General features: G+C 42.5%; 3 protein-coding genes across 6 annotated transcripts in view; 2 read left to right on the forward strand and 1 right to left on the reverse strand.

Moving 5' to 3' along the window:
- Positions 1-5,391, forward strand: part of atp8a2 (ATPase phospholipid transporting 8A2) — a 51,158-nt gene extending 45,767 nt beyond the window's left edge. For 3 of the 4 annotated variants that reach the window (XM_061064585.1, XM_061064587.1, XM_061064586.1), the window contains 2 exons: positions 2,557-2,648; positions 3,732-5,391. In XM_061064585.1, the coding sequence (XP_060920568.1) occupies positions 2,557-2,648; positions 3,732-3,826 (187 nt within the window). In that variant the 3' untranslated portion in view covers positions 3,827-5,391. Of the gene's footprint in view, positions 1-50; positions 82-2,556; positions 2,649-3,731 lie in introns of all 4 variants that reach the window. The other variant, XR_009676648.1, reaches the window with a different exon arrangement.
- Positions 5,392-6,812: 1,421 nt separating this feature from the next.
- Positions 6,813-14,087, reverse strand: LOC132994313 (protein shisa-2). Its single transcript, XM_061064589.1, has 2 exons — positions 13,170-14,087; positions 6,813-8,239 (listed from the first exon to the last, which is right to left on the reverse strand). The coding sequence occupies exons 1-2, from the start codon at positions 13,471-13,473 to the stop codon at positions 7,668-7,670; spliced, it is 876 nt and encodes a 291-aa protein (XP_060920572.1). The 5' UTR covers positions 13,474-14,087; the 3' UTR covers positions 6,813-7,667.
- A 1,777-nt stretch (positions 14,088-15,864) lies between these two features.
- On the forward strand, positions 15,865-22,060 carry spice1 (spindle and centriole associated protein 1). Its single transcript, XM_061064682.1, has 18 exons — positions 15,865-16,024; positions 16,194-16,289; positions 16,417-16,464; positions 16,704-16,844; positions 17,018-17,120; positions 17,238-17,356; positions 17,575-17,663; positions 17,781-17,917; positions 18,024-18,149; positions 18,271-18,545; positions 18,774-18,905; positions 18,991-19,117; positions 19,200-19,313; positions 20,099-20,478; positions 20,907-21,093; positions 21,171-21,252; positions 21,527-21,590; positions 21,687-22,060. The coding sequence occupies exons 2-18, from the start codon at positions 16,194-16,196 to the stop codon at positions 21,741-21,743; spliced, it is 2,277 nt and encodes a 758-aa protein (XP_060920665.1). The 5' UTR covers positions 15,865-16,024; the 3' UTR covers positions 21,744-22,060.
- Positions 22,061-24,884: the final 2,824 nt, after the last annotated feature.

Raw genomic sequence — 24,884 nt, forward strand, 5'->3', positions numbered from 1 at the left:
TTTTCTTATGTCTTGTTCTACTACACCTTCATGCCTGGATTGCTTCATAGATGGATCAATTTGAACTGCTGTACTGACCTGGTGTGTCTTCTGGTTTTGTGTGTAGTTCTCTCACTGTGATTTAGCTGTGTGTATGGTGTCACCAGAGCTGTGTTAGAAGCAGTTGTATTGTGTATTTTGTTTTTGTCCAAGTTATACAAACAGTATTCTGCTCTTTAGATTATATAGGTTTGACAATTTGTAACAAAGTATATTTATTGAGAGGTTTTAAACATCAACTTCAAAACATTTTAGAGCCGTATTATTGTCCACTTGAGGCCGGCTGCTGAAGCATAGGTTGTATAAAACATGAACGCAGTCTCAGTGACGTCACCCGTTGGTTTCTGATGAGGCACTTTGAGGCACAACAATGGTGGTCTCCATGTTGGAAATACTATCTCATCCTTACTTTCAATCAATTTAGAAACCAGGAATAAGGTGGAGATGAGGCAGGTCTAAGCCTCCTGTCCAACAGCTTCAACGTACCCAACCGTCAGTCAAGCCTTTTTCAATTCATAGAAACAAAACACATGCGATTTATAAAAATAAAAAAACCTGCACAGATTTTTCCTAAAAGGAGGGACCGAATCCATTTTTAGAAACAAGGCTGTAAACATGGCTATTTCTGCTGTGGCCATTTTATGCACTTCTGTATTGTCTTCATTTTTAACACCTAAGGTTTCCGCTTGTGCCAAAGCCAAGGAATCCCCAATTTCAAAAAGTACAACTTGGTGTTAAATAGAGTCAGATTTGAATGTCTCCGTCTTAAAGTCAAGCTGCTTTCTGAACAGCACTGGAGAAGTAAGTGGTTTGTTTTCATGTTAGGGAGGGAAGAGTGGAGAACCACACTGCTGCTCCTATCCCCCATGTTGGGCCCCGTCCTGGACTGACCCCACTTTAAATCCAGGAAAGTAGGACTGAAATGTGGGGCCCTCTCCATTTACTATAAGACAAGTAAAGTATCTGTAGGCAGAGGAGCAGAATGGAAAAAGAGCACATCTGTGTTTGTAGTTCCTGAGGAGGTCCCGGGGTAGGTATGGGAAATAGCTGCAAAGGTAGAGGACAGGAGCGTCTCGGGGGAAGAGTTCAAAGGATGCACATCCTTGGGACTTTTTGAATCAGGGGGAAACCAGAAAGAAACGTTGCAGAAGGAAAAGGACAATTTGATTTGTACTGATGCATGAGTCTTTCTTTTTTTGGCTTTTTCACTCAACACTGTCATCGATCCAACAGACATCTTTTTCTTTGGCAAAGGACTCCTGCAGTCTTTGTTGCAGGTTTCCAACCTTCACATGCAGTGTTAAGAATTTCCAAGCTTGCTTATCCAAATTTTAACCTTGGGAATGATGGCTCAGGTCCATAACTGCTCTGTTGATCATCAAAAGATCCAAGAAAACCACTCTTGAGACGTGCATTCTCCGTTCACTGTTGTCAAAAAGGTGTTTTTTCAGACACAATTGGGAGAAAAGTGACTTTTCTGAGGCACTCTGGGTTCTTGAATTTACATTCAAAACATCTGCTAATAACTTAAATAGCTGTCGTGATGATATTAGGGTTAAAAAATGGAGTGCGTATGTGTTTGTGTGTGCATGCATTTGCGTGCAAAATCTGGAAAGGACTTAGTTATTTTTGGTCATAGGAGGAGAGGAGCCGTGACGGCGTGTGGTCTCCCAACAGAGGATCCAGTCTTCTTGGAAAGGGGGGACGAAGAGGAGAGGAGTAGGGGGAGGTCGGGGGAAAGTTTTCTGTGGATGTCCTGTTACCCTGAAGCACTTTGTGACTAACTGTTGGCTTGAAATTGGTTGTAAGGGGCAGTCAGTATTGAATCCACCTTCTCCTAGTCCTCTGGTTTTTAAATCCACATGGTTGCCCCGTTGTTCTTGAGTGCTTTCACATTTAATCTTTAGCTAAACACAATTAAAGGCAAACGTGGGACAAAGTGCTGAGAAGTGTGTGCTCATGTAACAAAAAGTGACCAATAGGTTGTAAAAGGGCTGGGAGAGGGGTAAAGATCTATCGATAGGTTTTCAAACAAGTTATAGCGAGGCTTTGACAATACCGTTTGTATCAATATAGTATGTGTTAAATCAGGTTCTCTCTGAGCAACACTCCCTGCATAAGAAAATACACAACTGTACATCATTTGTTATGCAGGAAAGGAACATGTTTTATTTATTGTATGATATGTTAGGAGCTTTTTTTTTTTCCATTCTCAAACAGGAAGTTGGAAGTATGTTTAATGTCATTTTTCAAGCAGCAGGCTGTAAATAAAAGTGCCTGTGTGACATTTGAAATGTGACCCATGTGGATTTGACTTTAACTAGACTCTGTTTTTGTTATTAACATACAGAAATAAATATCAAGATATATATATTGTATCACCACTCAGCTAACCAGCCCCCCTTTGCAGTGTTGTGTAGAATTGTGAATAGTTGAGATTCCTTCTTAAATGAACACTAATGGTTATGTATCATCCCTCTGTGTGTGGAGTAACTTTATCTTTGTCTTTCTCTGCAGTCTAAACGAACGGGCCCATCTGCTGACAAGAGTCTTTAGGAAAACGCCTTCAAGCGTGGGCCGCTCCAACTCGGTGCAGCAGACTGTGTCACGTGAGTGTGTCCTTTTCTGAACATATACACAAATGAACTGGAATGTTACAGAAGTCCTGCTTTAATGAGACTCAGTCAATATGGTGTTAAATGGACATTTGATATCATCTCTTTTCATTTGCACCTCGCTGAATCTGAGAAGGATGTTTCTTTATATGAGGGGAGTCCATTTTTGACCCTGAACACACAGAAACCACAAAGGACACTGTATGAAAGATGTTGATGACGGATTCAAGTTATATTTCGCTGAATTATTTCAAATGCATCAGAAAGACTTGAAGCATATCCTCGTCAATTATTAAAATCTCCAGACACGCCAGCAGGGTGGGATTGGACAGGATCTATGTTAACTGATGTTACGCGTGCACAACATCAAATACACACAGGCTGTAAACGTTTGCTTATTTTCTCTGCTGGAATCCTTTGTTAAGTTCTCAGAAGCATGTGTAATGAACACTGGACAAATCCGTACACTCCTGGTATATCAGGAACATGATGCGCCACAGACTTCAGACTCCGGCCCCGGGTTTTAGGTGGTATAACGGGAAGTCGTTTTCTCAGCTCTCTGCCTAACCACACCTCATTTTTATATCTACACACCCCTTCGGCCCTGACCGGAGTTCAAGTTCATTTACTATTTCAACAGCGTGAGCAGCACTGGGGGTTCAAAAGACAATTGCGTCAGGGGGAATATAGAAAAAGACACCTGCCAGCGTCTGTTCGTCTTGAATTGTAGTCTCGCTACAATACTCCGCCATTATGCATCTATGATCAGCAGCCCTGTGTGGGCGGTGCCGTCTGTTTTTCCTTATATGGTGGCAGTGCTAGGGGTTGGACAGGGAGGGGCTTTTATTGAAACATACATGTAATAAAACATTTTGAGCCTCTGAGTGAAACATGAACAACCTGAAGGAAGCACTGACCCTGAAGTGTGAACACAGAGTTTGACTTTTCACTTTTTTTTATCATTACTCGATGAAATCTAAATTTGATGTTTGCTATTTGATTGTTTAAACCTTTTAAGAATCATAACAGTCCTGTCATAAATAACAATTCCCCCACGCCTTTTTCCTCTCTCTGCAGATGGTTACGCCTTCTCTCAGGAGGAGCACGGCGTGGTCTCCCAATCGCAGGTTGTGCGCTCCTACGACACCACCCGCCAACGCCCCAGCCTCTAGCCCCGCCCCTGACCAAGGCTTCGGCTCACCAACCAATGGTTGTCAAGGCGACAGCGGAGATAGACTCATGTGAAACTCTCACACCGAGTGACTGACCCCTGCTGTGGCCTTACTTGGAACTATGACCTGACCCCAAGCCAAGGGGAGGTAGGGGGGGGGGGGGGGGGGGGAGGGGTCACGGTCAGGCGTGGAGGCCGTCACTGGCGCACAGAGGACTGACTTGAGAGTAGGGACCAGGTCGACTTTACGGATTAAACGTTCTTCAAACTCACACAAGTTGCAAAAGCATGAGCAATCATATCCACGCACAGACATGAAAAGTCAAACTCAGAGACTGCTCCTCATATCAGTATACTCCTCAGACTGGGTTTGCTTCATGTCACTGTGTGTTTACGTGTGTGTGTGTGTGTGTGTGTGTGTGTGAGTGTGTGTATGTGTGCGTGCATTCCAGTGCGTCTGTATCTGCCTGTGCATGTATGTCCGCACGCGTCGGCGCTCCTGTGTTTGTGTGCATGTGTGTGTCTAACCCTGCGTGTTCCACAGCTCCCTCTCATCTCTCTCGTGAGGTGGGTTTAGCTAATCAGTCATCACATGCCGGGCGCGGGAGGGGAGGGGATGTCAAAATAAACACACGCACACATGCACTGATGAATTAAGGCGGGACTTAAGCGAGCCAGACACTGAGGACTGCACCTCAGCTTCTACAGCCCCCAACTCTATATCCCATCATAGCACCGAGCCTCACTGCCAAACACTACTGAGATGCCACTGAGGCAACACGCTACCGCCAAACTGGACCACCACCCTGCCCTGCTGCAACCCCTCCAACCTCACTGGGGCATACCAATGCTTTCTTTCCTCTGTCTCTCATCACATCTCCTTGTTCTGGCCAGTTTTTCTAAAACTCCAACCCTTTTTTTGCCCAGTTGTTTCTCACCGCTCCTGTGAGTCTCATCATGCATCGTCAGCTGACATTGAAGAAGAGAGCCTGGCATTAGAGCTTCCTCCTTCACTTTTGTTGGCTTTCTTTACCGAGATCTTCCTTTTTTTATTAAAGTGGACATTAATGTGTACTTGTTTATATTGTTTTTTTTTCTCTTTTTCGTTAATGCCTGTTTTTGTACTCATGTGGAGATCTGTCATAGAGGGAATATTTTACTTGAATTAGTGCTAATAGGCATCCAAAACCGAAGGGATCCGACTGAGACACTCGCCTGGATTGTGTGTGTGTGTGTGTGTGTGTGTGTGTGTGTGTGTGTGTGTGTGTGTGTGTGTGTGTGTGTGTGTGTGTGTGTGTGTGTGTGTGTGTGTGTGTGTGTGTGTGTGTGTGTGTGTGTGTGTGTGTGTGTGTGTGTGTGTGTGTGTGTGTGTGTGTGTGTGTGTGTGTGTGTGTGTGTGTTTTGTTTGGCTCTTGGACTTGTCTGACTGTACAGTAGAGTCCATCGTCTGTGTGCTCTTTGTTGAGGACACTCCTGTTAAAGAATGCAAGACTGAAAGGGAAGGAGATGGGGGATGTCCATCTGAGTCCTAATCATTAAAACTAATCAATCCATGGCCTAACTAAACGTCTCTGTGTCTTGACTTTAAATGTGTGGATACCGGGTATGAGCTTGGTTTATATTGTCTGCTTGAAATCAATCAAAAGGGCTGACATGTAATTTGTACATGACATGGATATTATTTCATGTGTAACCACAATCAAACCTCTCCCAGGCTCCTTTAAACTCAGGGGAGACAAATTGGACGGATCGTTAGCCGATTAATGCACCCTCCCCCGCCCCCCCTGTCTCTGGATGTCCAACTGGAGATCCCCTTTCCCACCCACCTTCCTGGATGCGGCCCAGTCCAAACCGACTACAGCTGCTCCAGTATGGAGAATCCATCGGGCCGAGCAGGAGCCAGAGAGCCAGTTATGCTTTTCAACTCCTCCCCAGTGACTCCCCAACGGCCAGCTCCGTTTTCCACATAAGTGATGTTTCTGTAATGGCATGCCAGAACTACACCTCCTGATCTCTGTCATAGTTTTAAACTATCCATTGTTGTTGCTTCCTCTCTCTGGGATAAGGTGATGTGACAGGCACGGTGTGGGTGGTGGAGCTTACTTTGAGTGTGTGTAATTATGTTTCTAAAAGCCTAAATAGAAGAGTTTGCTGTTCCAAAGGGATCTCAGATAGTTCTGTGCAAAATCTCTTCATGCAGTTGTTTTTTTTGTAAACCAAGTGTGTTCTTAAATATCACTCAAAAAAAGAAATCTTCTTCAAAAGCACAAAGAACCACTTGTTGTGTTGTAAGGCAGCAGAAACATAAACATCATGAGACGGCTCAAAACATAGTTTTTTTTTTTTTTAAATGGTGCTTAAAAGCTGTTTATTTGTAGTATTCATATGGCATCAAAATTGGACACATTTTCATTCATCATTCTACAGATCTTATTTTACCACACACAAGCTGCCCACTGTGTCTAACAGACATTGTGCTTGGAGAGCAGATGCAAACATACCAGTTTTCAGTACTTCGGGACATCTCATGCTGCATGCTCAGTGGAGCAGCACATTCCTCAAGTTGCATATTACTGAGTTACCTGTGACCCAGCTGCACCACAGTACACTGAAAGACTTCAAAACGCAACTTCTAATCGTTTGTTTTCTGGATTAGCAACTCACAACCACAATTCTTGTGCCTTTTCACAGTGGAAAATAATGACTCAAGCTGCCCCGGAGCTGCGTTTGCCCTCTGCACCGAACTGTAGGAGTGTTAAATACACACTTGTAACAGGAGGGAAACAAAGGGGGTATTTGAAAGAGTTTTTGCAGTGTAAAAAAAAAAAAAAAAAACCCAGCTGTGATCTTCATAGAACTGACTCCTCCCTCTCTGTCACACACTCACACTTGTCAGGTACATTAACTGTTTTGCGTCATTGCTTTCTATTCAGTTGGTGTGTTTCCGTTTAGGGCAGTTGAGGATTTTTTTTTTTTTTGGGGGGGGGGGGGGGGGGTGTTTTTTTTTTTTCTTTTTAGGTGGCAAGAGTAGGGGGGCTGGAGGTGTAGTGTATGGGTGGAGCGTCACAGTCTATGTCCTGTGTTCACTTCATTAGAGTTTAAATGGTCTGCAGGGAGATTGCAACTGCCTTTCACATCACACCACCTGCATTTCCCATTACACACACACACACACACACACACACTCCCTCACTGTTACTCACACAGCCCTGTCCATCCACACTTCACACTAACTCGCATACATACAGTACAAACATCTCTTCACATGCTTTCACTCCTCATACTTTCTACATAAACAAACATGCACTGTATGTAGGTGCAGATGTGCACATAGCAAACACGGCATGTGGCCATCATTTTTTTTTTTGCTCAAAAATCCACTTTTCATACAGTTTACTGCTAAAAAAATCAGTCATCACTCAATCCAGCTCGTACAAGCCAACAAATCTTTCCCTCGCTCTCTTTCAACATACACAGAATCCCACACGCACAGTCCTTGTTTGTCATGTGGGCTGCAGTGAGCCATGCATGGCCGTCCATATGGGCTGTTACACCATCCAATTTGCAGTTTTGTCTTTGAGTCAAGACAGAATTTGTTGTTGTATTCCATCATATGCTGAGTTTAGCTCATCGCAACTTGCCAAGAGATCATATTACCGACAATAAACAGACACACAAATCACACAATAGTAAGGCAGACCCTGCTGCCTCATGAGTCCTTCATGTGAGTCTGATTTCCTGCTTTCCTTCCCCACTCCAGCAGCGTCCCTTAAAAAAGGTCTCTGGCACCGCCCTCACAGGTTTAAACTTCACAACAGAGTGGTCTGCACGTCGATCCCTCGTCATACAGTCACAGGAGGGAATTTATGGTCACTGGTTACACTGCACCCACCAGTGGGAGGAGGGCAGGGGGACTGGAGGGGTCTGTATCCTCCCTGAGTGGGGTCCAAGTAGGCCGTGGTAGTGGCCATAGGGTGGGCATAGCCGATGTACTGTGGGTGCAGAAACTGTCCCTGGTGAGGCATGATTTGTGTTGCCTGCTGACAGTTGAGCACAGAGAAGTTAGTGGGCATGTTTACAAAGACGCTAGCATCCGGGGGCAGGCAGCAGGAGGCCTGAGCCCGCATGAGAGGAGGGGGAGCAGGGCGTGGGGCAGCCGGTGGGGCGGAAGAGCTGGACGAGGTTGCTGTGCTGGACTGGCGGGAGGATGAGCCTCTGGAAGTCCCTGCGCTGGCCATCATAGGGATGGTCTCCAAGAGGCGACCACTGCCAGCCCCACCTCCTGTCGCACCTCCTGATGTCAGCTCCTGTTTGGGCCGGAGGCAGCGACAGCAGCACACAGCGACCACAGAGCCCACCAGGATGAAAGCTACAAACACAGAGCCCACGATCAGGAAGGGCACATAGATGGGCACTAAAGAGAGAGACAAAAAAAAAAAAGAAAAAAGACACACTGATTAAAAAAAGACAACTTTTTGGGTAGCATATCTCCTTTAAAGCACAAACATGTTTGGGTTTTCTGTATAGTCAGAGCTCCTATGTGAGAAACGATCGGGTGAGTCAGTGAAACAAAAGCTTTGGCAGAGAGGAGAATTTGGAATTGGGTAGAAGAATGAAAGGTACACAGGGATCAGGTCCCCAGGGAGTCCTGGCTCTCATTAGCAGTTATTAACTTTGTTTTGATCTGTTTTAATCCCCGGCCCCCTACTGTGTCCCTAACCTCCTCAACCCTGCAGACCTGTGAGACTGTGTGTGTTTGTGTGTGTGCGTGTGTCACATTCTTACAGCCAGCTGCCAGCAGATATTTGGGAAACCTTCTTTATTTCTTCCTCTATAACCCTTTGAAAATAAGTTACTCAAGCTGACCTACAGTTTTTGGCTTCAGCTTAAAGAAAGGTATTAAAGTTGACTGATTTAACGTAGCTGAACGGGAGGTTATTCAGCCCTTTTAAATCAAAGGAGTAAGCCAATTCCTTCTCGCTGACCTTTTACTTCTTTGTGTTTAAAACACTAAGTCGGACTCAGTAAGACAGCACTTGTGCAACTCCAACAGTATCACAGATCAGAGTTTGATCTGCTGGGTAAAATAGCACTGTATGAAGAAAAATCTAACAACTTAGAAAAGTAGGTGTCTGGGTTACCTTTGCCTTGTATTCAATCAAAGCAAAACCTTTCATCACTTCAGTCTTACTAACTTTATGTCACTTAACTTGTATTTTCAAGTTGATCCATTTTCAAGGCAGGACTTGAACTAGGGACCTTCTGAGTGTGACAGCACTGCTCTGTTTAGCCATTTTGTAAAAAGAAATGATCTCAACTATTTATTTATATTTGGGTCAACAATAGGTTTATCCTTTTTTAAATCCTGTTCTTAATTTCCAAAACATTTTGTAAGATGGAAAATTTGACATTACTTGTGATGACATAAACACACAATTATTGAGTTATCAAAACGATGACTGTTTTTACAGTGCAGAGGCATTATTAACTCGAAACAACAATAACTATCTTTAAAAAAAAAAAAACTATAGCATGGGCGGGGGATGGCCCGGCAGTTATATCCCGCGTCCCATAAAGAGGCTTCGGTTCTTGAAGAGGGCGACCTGGGTTCTACTCCGTCCCTTTCCCTTTGGCCCATGTCATTTCCCACTCTCTTATCATCTTCTACAACAAAGGCAGCAGAGTCGTACTGCGCCTTCTAGCTTATTAGTAAAAGCACACAACAAAGTTTTGTGCAGAAACGGGTCAACAGATGAGGTAAACCCACTTCTCAGGTGTTTTCCGCCAATGCTCACTCGCAACAGAAACACCTTAGTAGTGATAAGTTGTGTTTTAATGTTCCCACAGGGTGTGTTTATTTTCTGCTTTCAATGTGCCCATGTGTGTAACTGTATGCCAAAGACAGAGAGGTGGCAACTGGCTCCAGTTTCCTTTTGTCTCTGGGCTCTTTGAAATTCGTCCATATGGCCTTGAGAAATGTTTTCAGAAAGCTCATCAAAAGTAGCGTGGTATTAAAAAGGATTACAGAGTGAAACTTGTTAAGAGCTTGGGGACATGCATCGGGGGTGAGTCCAGGTGACAAAAGACATAAACCAGCCACAGCGGAGGCCGGGACACTGTGGCATGAAACAAACTTGGACCTTGACCCATTTCCCTATGACAAGAAGTGGTGTCAACTTCAGAGGCTCAAGGCTAACACCTTCCAGTAAACAGGTTTTAACAGTAACTCTGCTATGGCAGCACATATATAAGTTACAAGAGCAGAAATGTCCCAGGGAGCGTTTGCCTGCTCTCTTTTTCTGCACTTATATGGCCTCCACCTCAACATTTCTTCCTCCACGTCGTTTACAGCATGACCAGTGAGGATTAGTAATAGCAAAAACTTGCGTCTTGTGTTACTTCATCCCTTCTTTGACTGCTGGGCTCCTCTCGAAAACACTCTACTGTAAATCAGTGCTGAGGCCAAATGCAATAAAGTTTAGAGAATACAGTGATGGAAAAAGTACAGACCCTGTACTTCATCAAAAAATGAGGCCTAACAATCCTACTCAGAATATTCCTTTCGAAGGGTAGGGAAATGGCCAGATATATTGTTTAATGTAACATTAATACAGTATATTGTTGGCCTACCTATGCCTGTTTGGGTTATTAGCTTTTTGCTAATTGTGGAGCTAGTTGTAGCAACTTTATACTTGAGTGAAAAAGTCCAGTTCAGGTATGGATGGGTTTCACTGCAGTGTATCTAGATAACTCTTTTCAGTTGTTATCAGAGTTAGAGAGAAGAAACAAGACAACGTGTCTCGAGTTGTGACAAGCACACTGCTAGAATTTGCTTTGATCCAATTGCTAACGCTAACATGTGCTAAAGTTGAGGCTTGTGGATCTCTTGAGTTGCTTTTGGAAATATCATTAGGCTACATTATACTAAAAATATTTCTCTAAATGTAAAAATCTGGTAGATGGAGTAATTGTGCTTTACTGAAAGTAAAACTGCCAAACTCTGGTTCGTTATTTAACAATGTATTGCATTACCTATTGCAACCCTTGTATTCTGGAGGGGTACAAGTTTATTGGGCAACCATTAACTACACTTGTCAAAAAGCTGTTTTTGTTAAGTATTAATACAAAATTTGCATTAAAAACTACAAGTAGGGCTACCACAGAATGCGCATTAGTAGACCTTTGCTAAAAACACACATTAACTTCATACCACTGATTTTTCTGTATTTTAAAGGGTATTTTAATCTTTACTTCTCGCTCTGTGTGACCTTCTCATCCTGTGCACATGGTGGCTGGACCCTCCTATTGTTCGCTGTCACTCTTCCACACCTGTTGCCTGAGTTGAGTCGCAGCAGCCATACCGCAGTAACAGCAGCCCCCCTCTGCTAAGCCCTTGTTTTGGGCACAGTCTTTTTGTGACCCTCCCTTGTCTCCCCAAGCTGTCCCCTGGGCGTTCTCTTGTTCCTAAATACCATATGTTCCTTCTTGTTGAGCACATTAATAATTTCCTGCCTGTTATCCATTGACATTACAGTGTGTATCTTTCCTTGATGATTAATAGGCTGCAAGCGAATGGAAAATGAATTCAATGCACAAACTGAACCAGGCCTATAAAAAAAAAAAAAAACATACACTTCCTTTCTTCTTTGGGAGGAAAAAAGCTGCTTTTCTTTAAGTTATTTTGGCTTCAAGCCATTGAATGAAATGTATATACCTCTTCCTAGAGTGATAAAGCATGGTAGTCTTAGCAAATGACAGATTATAGCTTGAGGTCCAAAAAGAGGGCAGAATATCCTCCAGGGAAATATGAAGAAAGGCAGTGTTTCTTTTCTTCCTGATGCCCAATATTTGCCTTTTCTATTTCTATGTGCTGTAATCTACTTGTTGATCTTTTATGATATGATGCAGCTTCAATGGGCTTTACGATGCAATGATTTATGGGAATTTAAACAGTGACACTGTGTACCAGAGACCAGTGTATTGTTGCCTAATCCACTCATTAAAAGGTATAACTTGCCTTATATTGTGATATGGATTAACTTTAGTTTCTAAATATGTGTACATGTGACTTGTTTAAATCATTGTGAATCCCTTGAAAGCCCAAAGACACCAGCAGGACTACAGCAGGGAATTTGACGATGGGAAACAGCCTCCACGAGTCTGAAACACAATGGTAATGTGATTTGTGTTTTTTTTTTTTATATGAGCAGAGCTGTCAGCACCCTCAGATGAGCCACTATCCAAGATCCGGTCAAGTCAAAACTTGATCCCCGTGGGGACAGCGTGATCTGAGCTCGGCCTCCACTTTGCACTGATACAGGCCAGAACAAACATGGCTATTTATAAGTGTAGCACGGCGCAGTTTGCCTTTTGTGAACACATTTAAATGGTATTCTGCTGTCTCCTGCACAGCTGTTGTTGCCAACAGGAGCAGGCAGCAGATGAAGCTCTTAACATGGAGATCCTGTTGGCAGGAGCGTGTCCAGACTTTTCACTAAGGTGGCCAGACTCGTGCATTAACATATGAGTGACATGAAGATTTTGTAAACACACGAATAAATATAATTTATTTCCCTTTCTGTCTATACTGTTTAACATTCAACAGCAACACAACAGAGTGGAAACATAGGCTATACATAAAACCTTCTTAGCTTCATTCTTTAGGGACTAAAGAGAAGATGTCCAAAGTCAAAATTACAAGTAGCCATACTTCAAAATCCAAGCAAACTCCTGCAATCAGTTTAATTTGCCAAAAAAAACATTTAAAGCTAAAGTGAGTATTTAGCCTATTTCATTAACAAAAAGGGGGTCATTGCATGTCACTCATATCGAACCGAAATGCTCCTTTGAATAAATGTGTCTGATCTGTGTCTATGCAGGCTTTATATTGAGTTACTTTTTTGTGTGATTAACAGGGCTGAATCACTCAACCAATCAGGGTTAGCTTGTAAACTAGCCACAGTGACTCAGTATGGAGAGTGTTCGGGTTGCAGTGACCACAGTTAGGTGGTAGGGGGCAACTAGACTAGAGGAGGGCTCTGCAACGCATGGCCCCTCTCTGTGCCTTACCCTGGTTCTTGACTTTATAAAGAAGCCAAACACTGTATTAAATCTTCAATTTAAAACATTGAATAAAAACATGCTGTGCACGACATTATCCCAATTCCACGAGGCCTATCATTAAAACTAATTTAAATGTCCTTTACTGTGAAGATTGTAAAAAGCTTACAAACACACGTTTAGCTCACAATAAAAGGCCACCTCACTGGAGCAGCAATTCGGCTCATGTTCCAATAGCCTATTGTATTTGTAGTCTGTTCTGAAATCGTGTGATAGGTTTATACCTGCACCAGAGTCCTTGTTCTCCTTGCTCTCTGTGCCGGGCTCCTGAGCCTGCCGGTCGTTGTCGCAGCTCCCCTGGTCCAGTCGTGCGTCCGTGCTGGAGCAGCAGTAGCGCAGCTCGCATTTCCCGCAACAGATGATCGCGTCGTCTCCGTCGATCTTCTCCGGGCACTGGAAACCCTCTTTCCACACGCCCTGAGAGTCGTGCCAGCCATGGCAGTACTCCCCGCTAGCCTTCACGTCGATTATGACCAGGACAAGAGTCACGATCACGGTAACATACGTCGGGAAACCTCCTCCCCACATCCTCGGGGAAGAAACTGGAAAACTTTCACTCCCCGTGGTTACCTCACCTGATAAGGGGAGCGATGCCTGGGATTGGTGCGATGCAAGGAGCCGAGAGGGTCAATTAAGGGTGCAAAAAACCCCTTGGAAGCTTTCATTTGTTAGAGAAATCCCGTGCGTAATTCAGATCCAATGTCTCCAAAAGTTACCAATAAGTTAGTATCCAAGAGTTTTTCAAAACAAAAACGCCAATAAGATGCCGCTGAATTAAAAAATCTTCAGAATGATATAGTCAATCCTAATTGATATTCCAGTTGCAGACCCTCAGAGTTCTCGCAAAATCAAGAAAGGAAGACAAAATAATCTCGTGGATGATAGTATCTCCCACTGACTGTTAAAAGGTTTTTTTTTTTCCACAGAGATGCCAACACTTTGAGCTCAAACCAAGCTGCAGTCATTCCGGAGACCCCTCGCCTTCTGATCCGTACGCACAGATAACATTTCAAACTTTTGCGGCTCGGTCTGCATTGTTAGACGCCAGGAGACAGCAAACCAAGTATGGAGCAGAACAGCCGGATTGAACTAAAGCGCGCAGTCTGCGTTCCTCTGCGTCAGAGTGAGGGGGGCGTGCAACAAGTTACTCGGAAACACACACAGCCCCCTTGGACTGCCAGTGTGTGTAAAGTAGTGCTCTAGTAAAGAACAAATTTCAACTTCCGGTTAAAACCTTTGGAAATAAAACCCTCGTGCAGACTGAAATGTGATAAACTAATATTTTTGATGCAAGACAGATCTATTAGCCTAGAAATGTAAAATCACGGAAAACTACAATCCTCCATCACGCCCATGAGTAATCGACTTTTAAATATATCTTTCAAGTCAACCATGTTACGATTCATTAAGCAGACGCTTTTATCCAAAGCGACGATATTAGACAAAGGCCTACATGGTTTTATTTGTTGTTTGTTATCAGAACACACTCCTTTATTGCTTCTAAGCATCTTTACGAAGCATCTCCCATCGCTGTCCGTTTAGTTTGGAGCAATTTCCATAGTTCTATTGAGTTTTGTGCTGAATGAAACTCAGTTGTCTCAGACAGGAAAAACACTGACTATAGCCATGGCCTGCATGCTTCAATTCTCTGGCCCATAACAGGATTTACATGCTGACTGTGCCATCTAGTGGAGTGAGTGTGACTGTGAGTGTGTAACCTATTTTTTTGCAAGCATTTAGTAGGCCAACTCGAATAGGTTTGCCACTGGGTGAGCATAGGGTTTATGTAATTTCAAGTATGGGTAATTCAAATTCTTGGCCCCTCTGCAATGGGAGAAAGCCAGAACAGTCTACCTCCACATGTGGACAACCTGGCCATGGGTTGATCCCAGAACCCTCTGGTTGTGAGGCAGCTGTTTCTATCCACAACATACGGTGTTGTTTCAAAGTGCTTGCCTGTTTCAAGGATCCACATGTTGTGGGAAAATCTGTTAGGTGAAAAACCCGGGGAAGTACGATCGATCATGATAACAACAGGTGGAATTGTTATTGAGTGTTTATCTAAGTGTCATAGAGACAGAGCCCTGAAAATGTGTAGGCCTACCTTTGGAGAGGATTATTGTTGATGGCTCTTCCCAATCAGAGGCATGGAAGAAAGGAGTTTAGTGGCTTGCCTCTTACCGTATAGGCAGAGGCACTTCTGACCATTCAAGGAGCCTGTGATGCATATAGACTAACTTGATTTCAGGAAAGCAAGGGGGAAGAAACCTTATCTGTTTGTTTGTCTTTTGATGAAGAGGAGGATGTGTGCTACAGGGTAAGGCCCTATGAGAAAGCTCCTCTCAGGTGCTACAGCTGTCAAGAGTATTTGGCCGTTGTGTAGGAGTCAGACGATGTGGGAGATGTGGGGAAAAGGACCGCTGTGACGAGTGCAAGGAAGATACAGATCAGGCAACAAGGGTAACCACCACACCGGATCTGCACAATATCCAGGAAGGATTAAGGAACATAAACAGAATAAAATCAGAGCTGAAAGGGAGTGTCATATAGAGCTGCAGTTAAAAGTATGTAAAGGAAAGATGAATTGGAAAGATGAACAGGTAAAGACAGAGAATGATTTAAAAAAAAAAAAAAAAAAGCTCTATTTGGACAAAAAAAAACAAACGTTTTTTGGCATGCGTGTAGCCTATTTCTATAAATTGGTGGAAAAATAAATAGGCTACCACATAAGGGAGGACTATATAAATATAGGCCTAGTGCACTATAAGATCATAAGAGCCACCAGATGGCGGTAATATAACGCTGAATGGATGCTTACCGTCATAAAATCCAACATAAGAAGAAGAGAAAGCGCCTCCTCGCTCGCCTGTAGGCTACTTCATTTCCCATCATGCATCACGTCGTGAAGCGGTGTCCGTAGCAACAGCACAGGAAGTGGCGCGCAACTGTTTAAAAACTGTCTCACAACAAACTGGGGCTGTGATTTTGATGTCATTCAACTTCAAGGAAAGAGAAACTGTGGTGACAGAGTCTTAAACAAACCTGAAAGACCATTCAAGCGGGATTGTTAGCCCAAAACGTAAGTGCTGTTTTAACGTTTAGCTCGCTTGGTAAGACGTTATTTGTTAGTTTAGGTTAAGCAAGGCTAGCCCAAAGCAGACTCCTAAACATTTCTACTTTGTAATTAAGTAATGTGATGTTAATGGCTTGAATGTGATAACTACATGGTTTAAAACTCCTGTGAACAGATGTCGTTTGTTAGAGTTGGGCGTTCACAACAACAGACCAAAGGAAAACAGTCTGTTCGTCCCAAGAAGACAGCAGCTACCAAAAAAGAGTGGGTGGTGAGTACTTTAACCTTTCCCCTGTCGAATTTAATTATTTAATGTTATTATACTTGTGCTGTCCTTAAAAAAAAAAAAAGGCAACTGTGATAATGAGTAATTTCAGCTCTCTCTCTGACGGTTTCAGAGCACTGTAAGTGACCTCTCTGTGCACAAGCTGACCCCTGCAGAGCTGGTAAGATGTTTGACTTGTGCTTATTTATTTGTGCTACTTTTAGTTTTATAGACACAAGAGTACAGCTGAAAAGCAATATACTGTTTCATCTCAACAGCAATAGTGTTAGGAGTTGGCAATAGTGCATCAGGGTGTCACCTGAACACGATTTAGTAGTGAGCCCGGCTGATAGTACTGAGACATTTGAAATGATAATATCAGCCCATGTCTGCGTGTCTGATTGCTCGCTTCTGCTTCAGAGCCATCGGCATGAGATTCACAAGTCCCACAACAAGGCTGCGGCTCAGTGGGAGCTGAGAGAACAAGCCCTAAAGCGCCGTCTCAGACACCCTGGCAGCCCTGCACCTCTGGACCAAGCCAGCCTCAGCATCATGAGGGAGGTTTGTATGATCATTATTCTAATTATATAACTGACAGCTTTTCATACTTGTGTTTTTTCTGTTGTTGATAATATAGGAAAGCCTGTTAAAATTTAAAAAAAAAAAAAAAAAAAAAAAAAAAGCACTCACAAACTCCTCCTTGCTGCTGGCGGCGGCTTGTCTTGCTGCTGCAGGTGTTTTCAGACCAGCTTCTGCTGCAGGATGTGCTAGCTCGCTCTGACAGAGCCATGGCTGTTGTCAAAGATTTATTTGGAGATGCTCCTCGTAGGCAAACAGGTAGGTAGCTTCTCGTTGACTCCGTCACCGCTACACATTCATGTATTCATGCTCCCTGCCAGTATTGTGTCTTCAGGACACTTCAAAGCATACCTGTGTGTTGATATATTTCTGCAGGGCACCCCAGTGTGACGATGGCTCCAAACTGTGACATTGACTCAGCGCTGCCTGTGCTCCAGAGACCAGATCCTCCAACTCAGCTGTCACTATTGAGCCAGTCTATGATGGATCAACAGGTGTGTGTGTGTGTGTGTGTGTGTGTGTGTGTGTGTGTGTGTGTGTGTGTGTGTGTGTGTGTGTGTGTGTGTGTGTGTGTGATTTTCAAGTTTTCATCTTTCTATTTTTTTTAACTCCCAAGTTACTGTACTGTAAGTGTACTCCAACCTAGTTTTGCTTTTTTTTTTTTGCATTATGCATTGTTAAGATATTGACATTTGTAAAAACTTTCTCTCAGGCTCTTAACGAAGTAGAATCTCCAGAGCAAGACAACAGTGATGAAGATATCTGTCCTGCTGGCAGTTCAAACTATAATGCAATCAGAAGGTAATAATGCCCACAAACAAGCACTCATCAAAAAAATCTAAGAGAAAAAAAATACTTTTGCCCCTTTTGACGGGTACATTTAAGTTTTAGTTACACAACATTTACGGTACTTTGCAGGGCAAATGTACGAAAAATGAAGGTACAGTCTCATGGTAGAGCGATACCAAAAGTCCATCATCCTAAGTCTGACCACGCAGACAGAGATAATGTTCCTGTGACCCCCTGTACATCAGGCAGAGCACCCGATGAAAGAGGTAGGATGAAAATCGGAGCTCAATTATGCAAATTCTGCATTTATCATGCAGTCATCACAGTTTAAAAATATTTGGGTTTTGATGAAATAATCCCATCATTTTCTAGCTCTTAATGCCACAGTGGCTGTTAAGCGTGTCAGGTCCAGACGAAGTGAGACAGAGGAAGGAAAGGAGGAGCCGTCAGCTCTGGTTTCTCAGGTGCTTAACCCTGAGCTGCCTCTCAACCAGTCAGGTAATATCAAGAATCTCCAAAATAAGTGCCAGGACAAGAGAACATTTTATATAGACTGCCAAACACTGCAATATACAAGAGTAAATAAAAATTGTGTTATTGTCTGTTTTTATACTTTTAGGCAAGAACAGTAGTCGTTGCGGCAGGACCAGGAAGTGTTTATCTCAGAGTTTGGAGCTGGATGACTCCTCTGTTGCCTCTCTCAGTGCTGATCAGTCCGGTCTGGGTCTGCTGCAGGCTATGTTGGGTCAGGTGGAGGCAGACTTGGATACTCTGAGTCCCAGCTTTGAAGCAGCTTCAGCACAGAGTCAAAAACAGAGCAGAACACAGGGGCTCACAGGATTCTCTGTGTTGTTGGTCTCCACTCTGGGACGTTTAGTGCACCTCTTCAAACAGGTAATCTAAATGAGTACATGTTGGTGGCAGTGTAATATACAGTTCAATTCAATTCAAGCAATTCAATTGTTTTTGCATGTGTAACCCCTTTAATATAGATCACATGCACTGTGATGTGGAACCTGTGTCCCTATTCATGTACTATTTCAGCTAAGTATTGCATTGATCTTTGAAACTGCTGGATGATCATTCATTTGAATGACTACTGTTGATCCAAACTGTCCTCAGAGGGAAGAGAAGGCTCAGGAAGAAGCTCAAGAGAGAAGAAGACTAGAGGAGGAGTTAAGAGAGCAGCGTGGCCTGATTGATGCTCTCACTGCTGAGACGATGACTCTGAGAGAAGAGGCAGCAACCCTGCAGGTGAAACACAGTATACCAGATGACTCTACTCTCTTGTCCAAATTCAAACTGGGCTAATAATCAGTTTGTGTTTGGTTTCTCTCAGGCGGGGTTGCTGCAACGGACAGCAGAGCTGGAGCAGAAGTTGGACACAGTGTTGTTGGTGATTGGTGGACTAGGTCTACTGGAGGCTCACATGGACCCACCCCAAGACTACAGCGTCAAAGCTTCAGGTTCACACTGTTTCTTTGTGTGATTGTTTGTGTATAAACATTTCCGAGTAAATAGCCAATAACTTGTTTTTGCCCTCAACAGCTCTCCAGTCTGCACCAGTTGCTGAGCAGCATCGTGAACGATTACAGTCGCCTGTTTCTCCTGCTGTGATGCTCTCCCCCCCTCAACAGATAGACAACTGGCAACAATTTCCTGGTAACTGCCTTTGGCATGTTGCACCAGCTATGTATAAGTTCTGTCTTAAGTTAGGGTGAAAAGTCCTAAGATTCATAAAGTTGTTTGAATTGAATTGAATTGATTACATCCTTAATCTACAACCATTTAAAAAAAAAAAAAAAAAAAAAAATCGGTCATAAAATTATGAAATCAGTAAAACCCTCTGATCCCCCTCTTTAAGAGTTAAGAGTGTGAATGAAGTTGTAATTTATGCTTACATTGGAACTATCTGAGATGGTCATGGGCGGTTCTAGGCAGGGGCCAACAGTGGCCAGTGCCCCTGTAACACTGATCTTGGTCCCCCCCTGTGGCCACCCCTCTAAAAGGAAGAGCCCCCCCTCATAACACATACACAGTATTTGACTCAACAACCGGACTCACAATCTAGTATTAAATACTGTTACTGAAACAAATATAAATCATGGTATTTTATGTTGAGGTATTTTATGATGGCGTTATTATTTGGCATAATATATATTTTTTAAAGTGACCATCTTTGTCTATTTTTCACCTGGGTTTAATGTTCCCCTCTGACAAAACAACTGGCCCCAGTTTGGCCCCCTCAGTAGAAATGGTCTAGAACCACCACTGGAGATGGTGCAACACCTAAATTGTGAGTGGTCTGTCCTGAATCAGAAATTATGTTCAAACTAGGCTACATTTGCACTTGCGTATAGCTAGTGCAACACAATGCTTGTCCCTTTATAGATACTAGCAGATTTAGGTCTTGTGCCTTATACCCTTTTTTTCATTGACTCATTCAGTACGGCTGCACCAGAAGATTCCTCCTTTAGACACCGTGCGTTCCTGTGAGGACCTCCAGGTCCACAGCTCATCCTCCAGTCTCGCAAGCCTTCCTCTCCCCAGCCTTCCCTCTACTACTTCATTAACAACCACCGATGCTCTCAACTCGCGCCTCTCTCCAGAGGTAATTCTCGCAGAGATCACTCTGCTTAGTAAACAGAACAACTTGATCAAGGCCCAGCTTAGCCAGGCTAAGAGCCTCGGTTCAGGGGTCAGAAGATCCCCTGAGAGCAGCAGTGACACTGTAAGTGTTAGGGAGAGGAGGATCTCAGTTTCCAGCAGCACAGGAAGAGGGAGTCGGCATGTCCAGGCTGCTGATGTGGAGCAGCTAATTACTCAGGTAATCTCCCCACGTGAGCTCTGATGGTAGCTTCCCATTTTATCAAGAATTTTTCTGTCATAATTAGAATTGTTGTGAGGAACTTCCGCTTTGTGTCTGATATTGGTGCCCCCGTGGAAATAGGTGACCAAGAGGCATCAGTATGAGTTTAAGTCTGTTTAATAAGCAGTTAGAAACTCCTCACAGGAGCTTTACATTTTCCTCATGCACTTGAAACATAAAACTTCCTTTTATCTTTGAAATGTGTCAAAAATATTTTCTAGACAAAAAGTCAATGTGAGTTCAGACAGCAGTGACCAATTTGGCCTTTGGTCTTTCTAGTATAGATAATTAAATGCAGTTAAAATGTGAGATTTGGAGAGAGTGGTGAATAAAATAACTTCTGCCCGAGTAAATTTTAAAACATGTTTTTCTCTTTCTTTTTTCAGACAACATCACCAAGCTCCCTTTATGCAAGCAGTGTGGAACAGCGCCTCCTGGAGCTGAACAGACAAAGTGCAGCAGCGAGGGGTCGCCTGCTAGAGCTCATCAATCAACAGAAACAAAGTGTTTCATCTAAAGTTTCATCCTCCGGTTCCCCCATCCCCCGTTCTGCCATCAGTCCACATTCAGCAGGTATGTTCAGTCTGTCTGATTAATTTGTTTCCTTTCACTGTAAAATAAACAACAACATTGTATCACATTGTTCTCAGCTGAACGAGTGGGAAGTCCAGAGGAATCCATGCTGTTGACTGCACAGGAGCTCCTGTCCCAGACTAGTGGTGTGGGTAGACGGTAAGTTGCTCTCTCAGATGAGAGTGGTGTTCCTTGACATGACACTTATTTCCCATAATGCATTGTGGATTTTGATCATAAGCAGCACAATATTTAACAACCTTGGTTTCTTATAAAACAATTTACAATTAACAATTAATCTGATTTCACCTTTTTTTAGATAAAAAATGTATTGACATAATTATTTCAGATCCAGTCAGCACAAAGCTGACTGTTACACTAACATAAAAACATGCCATAATAATCGTATTACGTTATCATTTATGTAATTCAGATCTGCTGGCTCTGAAGGGTTATCTTACAGTCCTGGAGGAGATGCAAGAGACGACAAAGCAGAAGTAAGCAAACGCATAAAGAAATGATTTAATGGAAGTTTAAAGGTTTCAGCAAACTTTTACCACCTTTCTTACATCTAAATACATCTTGATTTTCAGATGGAGAAACAGAGAGAGCGAGAGGGCTGGTTTGCCTTGTCTGCTCATGTAAGATGATAAGGACTCATTACTTATGTATCACAATAAAAATAAATCGTCCATTTGTGTTCACAAATGCTGCTCACCTGAAAAATGTCCTAAATTTCAGGAGTTTTCTGCATGTGTGAAGCATGAAGTCATTTGTTCATACATAATTAAATACAATCTGGATTTATTATAGAAGTTTTTTATTATATTATATTACAAATGTGATTACCTAGATTGATTTGAATGTCTGAACATCCTGTCAGCACATGCAGTGTTCACGATTTTAATGCATAAACATTTGTTTTAGATCAAAGTTTTTGGCTTGTTATTAAACAGACAGGAGTTAATATTGATGCCTATTCATCAGCTACAAAGGCAAAAAAGACTATCAGGATAAAAAATTATTATTTATATATAGTTATTCTCAATGTTTCAATCCACTGCCTTGAACTAGGTTTTCTAAAATAATTAGCAGCCCACTTTAAGTTTGATACTTAAGTTCTGTTTGATGGGGACTTTAGAAAACAGCCTTTTGTTAACGTTCTATGTTAAATACCAAGTAGTCTCTGATTTTAATCATCTAATTTTGACACTCATTTAAATGCATTTGTACATCCATTATCTATACTTTTTAACCAACACAAGCTCATCTCGTCTTGAACAACATTCACATTCATACATATTGACCTAATGTGAGTGGTTCTGTGAAAAGATATATCACAAAAGCTTAGTTATTATGCATTGCATACAATCTTGTTCTGCATTTACTTAAACTAAAATATATAAATCTCCAACAGACTATAATGTAATGTACACTCAATAAACCAATGGGTTAATTATTCACTTCGGTCACGTGTATTAAGCTAGCGAGTATCCCAGCTAGCAATTCCAGAAACAAACTACCCAAATCTACAAATAAGGTTAAAACTAATACAACCACAGAATAACTGTACTTATAACACACAACTTACAGGTCTCTAGGACGCACGCACACCTCTACTGGTACTTGAGTTTTCTAATTGGGCCGTTCCTCTCTTCATCCTCGCTTCACTCTCCTTTCCTCTGCTGCGCGTTCCCGCTCTGAACATCCAGCGCGCGCCCGCTCGCTCAGACTTTCAGGTGCGTGCAGCAATTATCCATCGCGGGTTTGACTGCCTTTTGTACACACACTGACATTGGGAGAACATACAAACTCCATACAGAAAGCTGCTTCCTGTGAGGTGGCTTCTGCACCACCATTCTGCCCTCACATTAACAGATACAAATAAGGACTATGTTCAATGTCTTGTTTAGAATGGTCGCCCTCTGTTGTTTACGTTGAGGAAGGGCTCCATCAGGGTGGAGGTAGAGTCAAACATTTCGCAGTGAGGGTTTGAATTACAATTAGCTTCCATTGCCCTGGACAGGAAACCCATTGCAATAAGCACACATGCAGAGGCAATACCAACGTACATACCTGCTTTCAGTACACCTTTACCACAGCGAATCAACAAACTTGTAGTATGATTCTCATCAGCAGGAGTCTCCTGAGGTGAACCAAGTCTACCCTCTTCAGCATTCCTACACAACTCTGCTAAATTGACTCTGCCAGCTAAATTCTCCTCCTGTCTCGTTTCAGATTGTTGTTTAAGGTCGTGGATACGTTTCTTAAAATCTGTATTGTGGGTGTTGAGCTCATCTATTGTTTGCTGCTTAAAATTATTTTCCCTTTGTTGATCTTCAACTAGTCTATTTGTCTCCCTGATTGACTGCTCAGCATCCTCCAGTTGGGACTGATGTTCCTGTAAAGCCGACTTCAGATGTTTAATTTCATCTTTCTGTCCATTGGCCAGTGACTCAAGTTGCTCCCGCTCATTTTCAAGGATATCATTGTTGTCATTAAGAAGCTCTGTTTCTTTCTGGAGATCAGACAATGCCTGCTTCAAATTTTGTATCTTTGCCTGATTTCTTTCATTCAAAGATTCTGCACAGTCCAGATTTTGTATCATCTCGTCATGATCCCTGTGAACTACCCGCGTGATTTTTAGTTGAACCTCAAGAGAATTAACCTGTTCATGAAGAAGTTCAAGCTCTTCCTTCATACTTTGATTCTCCTCGCTTAAAAATAACTTTGCCTCTTCTAGAGTTTTTATAGAAGTGTCTCTTTCCTCCAAGGTCATCTCAGTATTTTTCCTGTTGACTTCCTGTGCTTCTCTTAGTTGACACTGGAGTTCTTGCACTTCTATCCTAAGACTTTCATGAATAGATTCACGGTGTTTAAACTCATCAATCATACGATAATTCTCCTCAATTAAAGCAATCTTCTCCTGTTCCTGATTTTTTATGAAGGCGTCTCTTTCCTCCAAAGTCATCAGGTCATTATTCCTGTTGACTTCCTGTGCTTCTCGCAGTTGATCCTCAAGTGAATGAACCTGTTCATTGAGTCCTTCAAGCTCTTCCTTCATACATTTACCCTTCTCACTTATAAATAACTTCTCCTCTTCTAGAGTTTTTATGGAAGTTTCTCTTTCCTCCAAGGTCATTTCATTTTTTCTACAGACTTCCTGCGCTTCTCCTAGCATACACTTGAGTTCCTGCATCTGTTTACTAATATTATCATTAATAGATTCATGGTGTTTTAGCTCATCGTTCATACATTTTTTCTCCTCAATAAAAGCTAACTTTTCCTGTTCCTGATTTCTTATAAAGGTGTCTTTTTCCTCCAGAGTCAGCTCATTATTCCTATTGACTTCTTGCACTTCTAGTAGTTGACACTTGAGTTGCTGCACTTCCTCCCTAAGATTTTGAATGATAGATCCATGATTTACAATCTCATCATTCATATGTTGATTCTCCTGAGTTAAAGCAAACTTCTCTTCTTCCAGACTTCTTATGTAACTGTCTCTTTCCTCCAATGTCTTTTTTTCATCAGACAAAAGATTTGAGTCCTTCATACATTTACCCTCCTCACTAAAAAATAACTTCTCTTCTAGAGTTTTTATGGAAGTTTCTCTTTCCTCCAAAGTCAACTCATTTTTTCTATAGACTTCCTGCGCTTCTCCTAGCATACACTTGAGTTCCTGCACTTCTTTAGTAAGACTTTCATTAATAGATTCATGGTGTTTAAGCTCATCGTTCATACGTTTTTTCTCTTCAATAAAAGCTAACTTCTCCTGTACCTGACTTTTTATA

This window comes from Labrus mixtus, chromosome 19 (genome assembly GCF_963584025.1).
Source record: "Labrus mixtus chromosome 19, fLabMix1.1, whole genome shotgun sequence".
Taxonomy (NCBI): domain Eukaryota; kingdom Metazoa; phylum Chordata; class Actinopteri; order Labriformes; family Labridae; genus Labrus; species Labrus mixtus.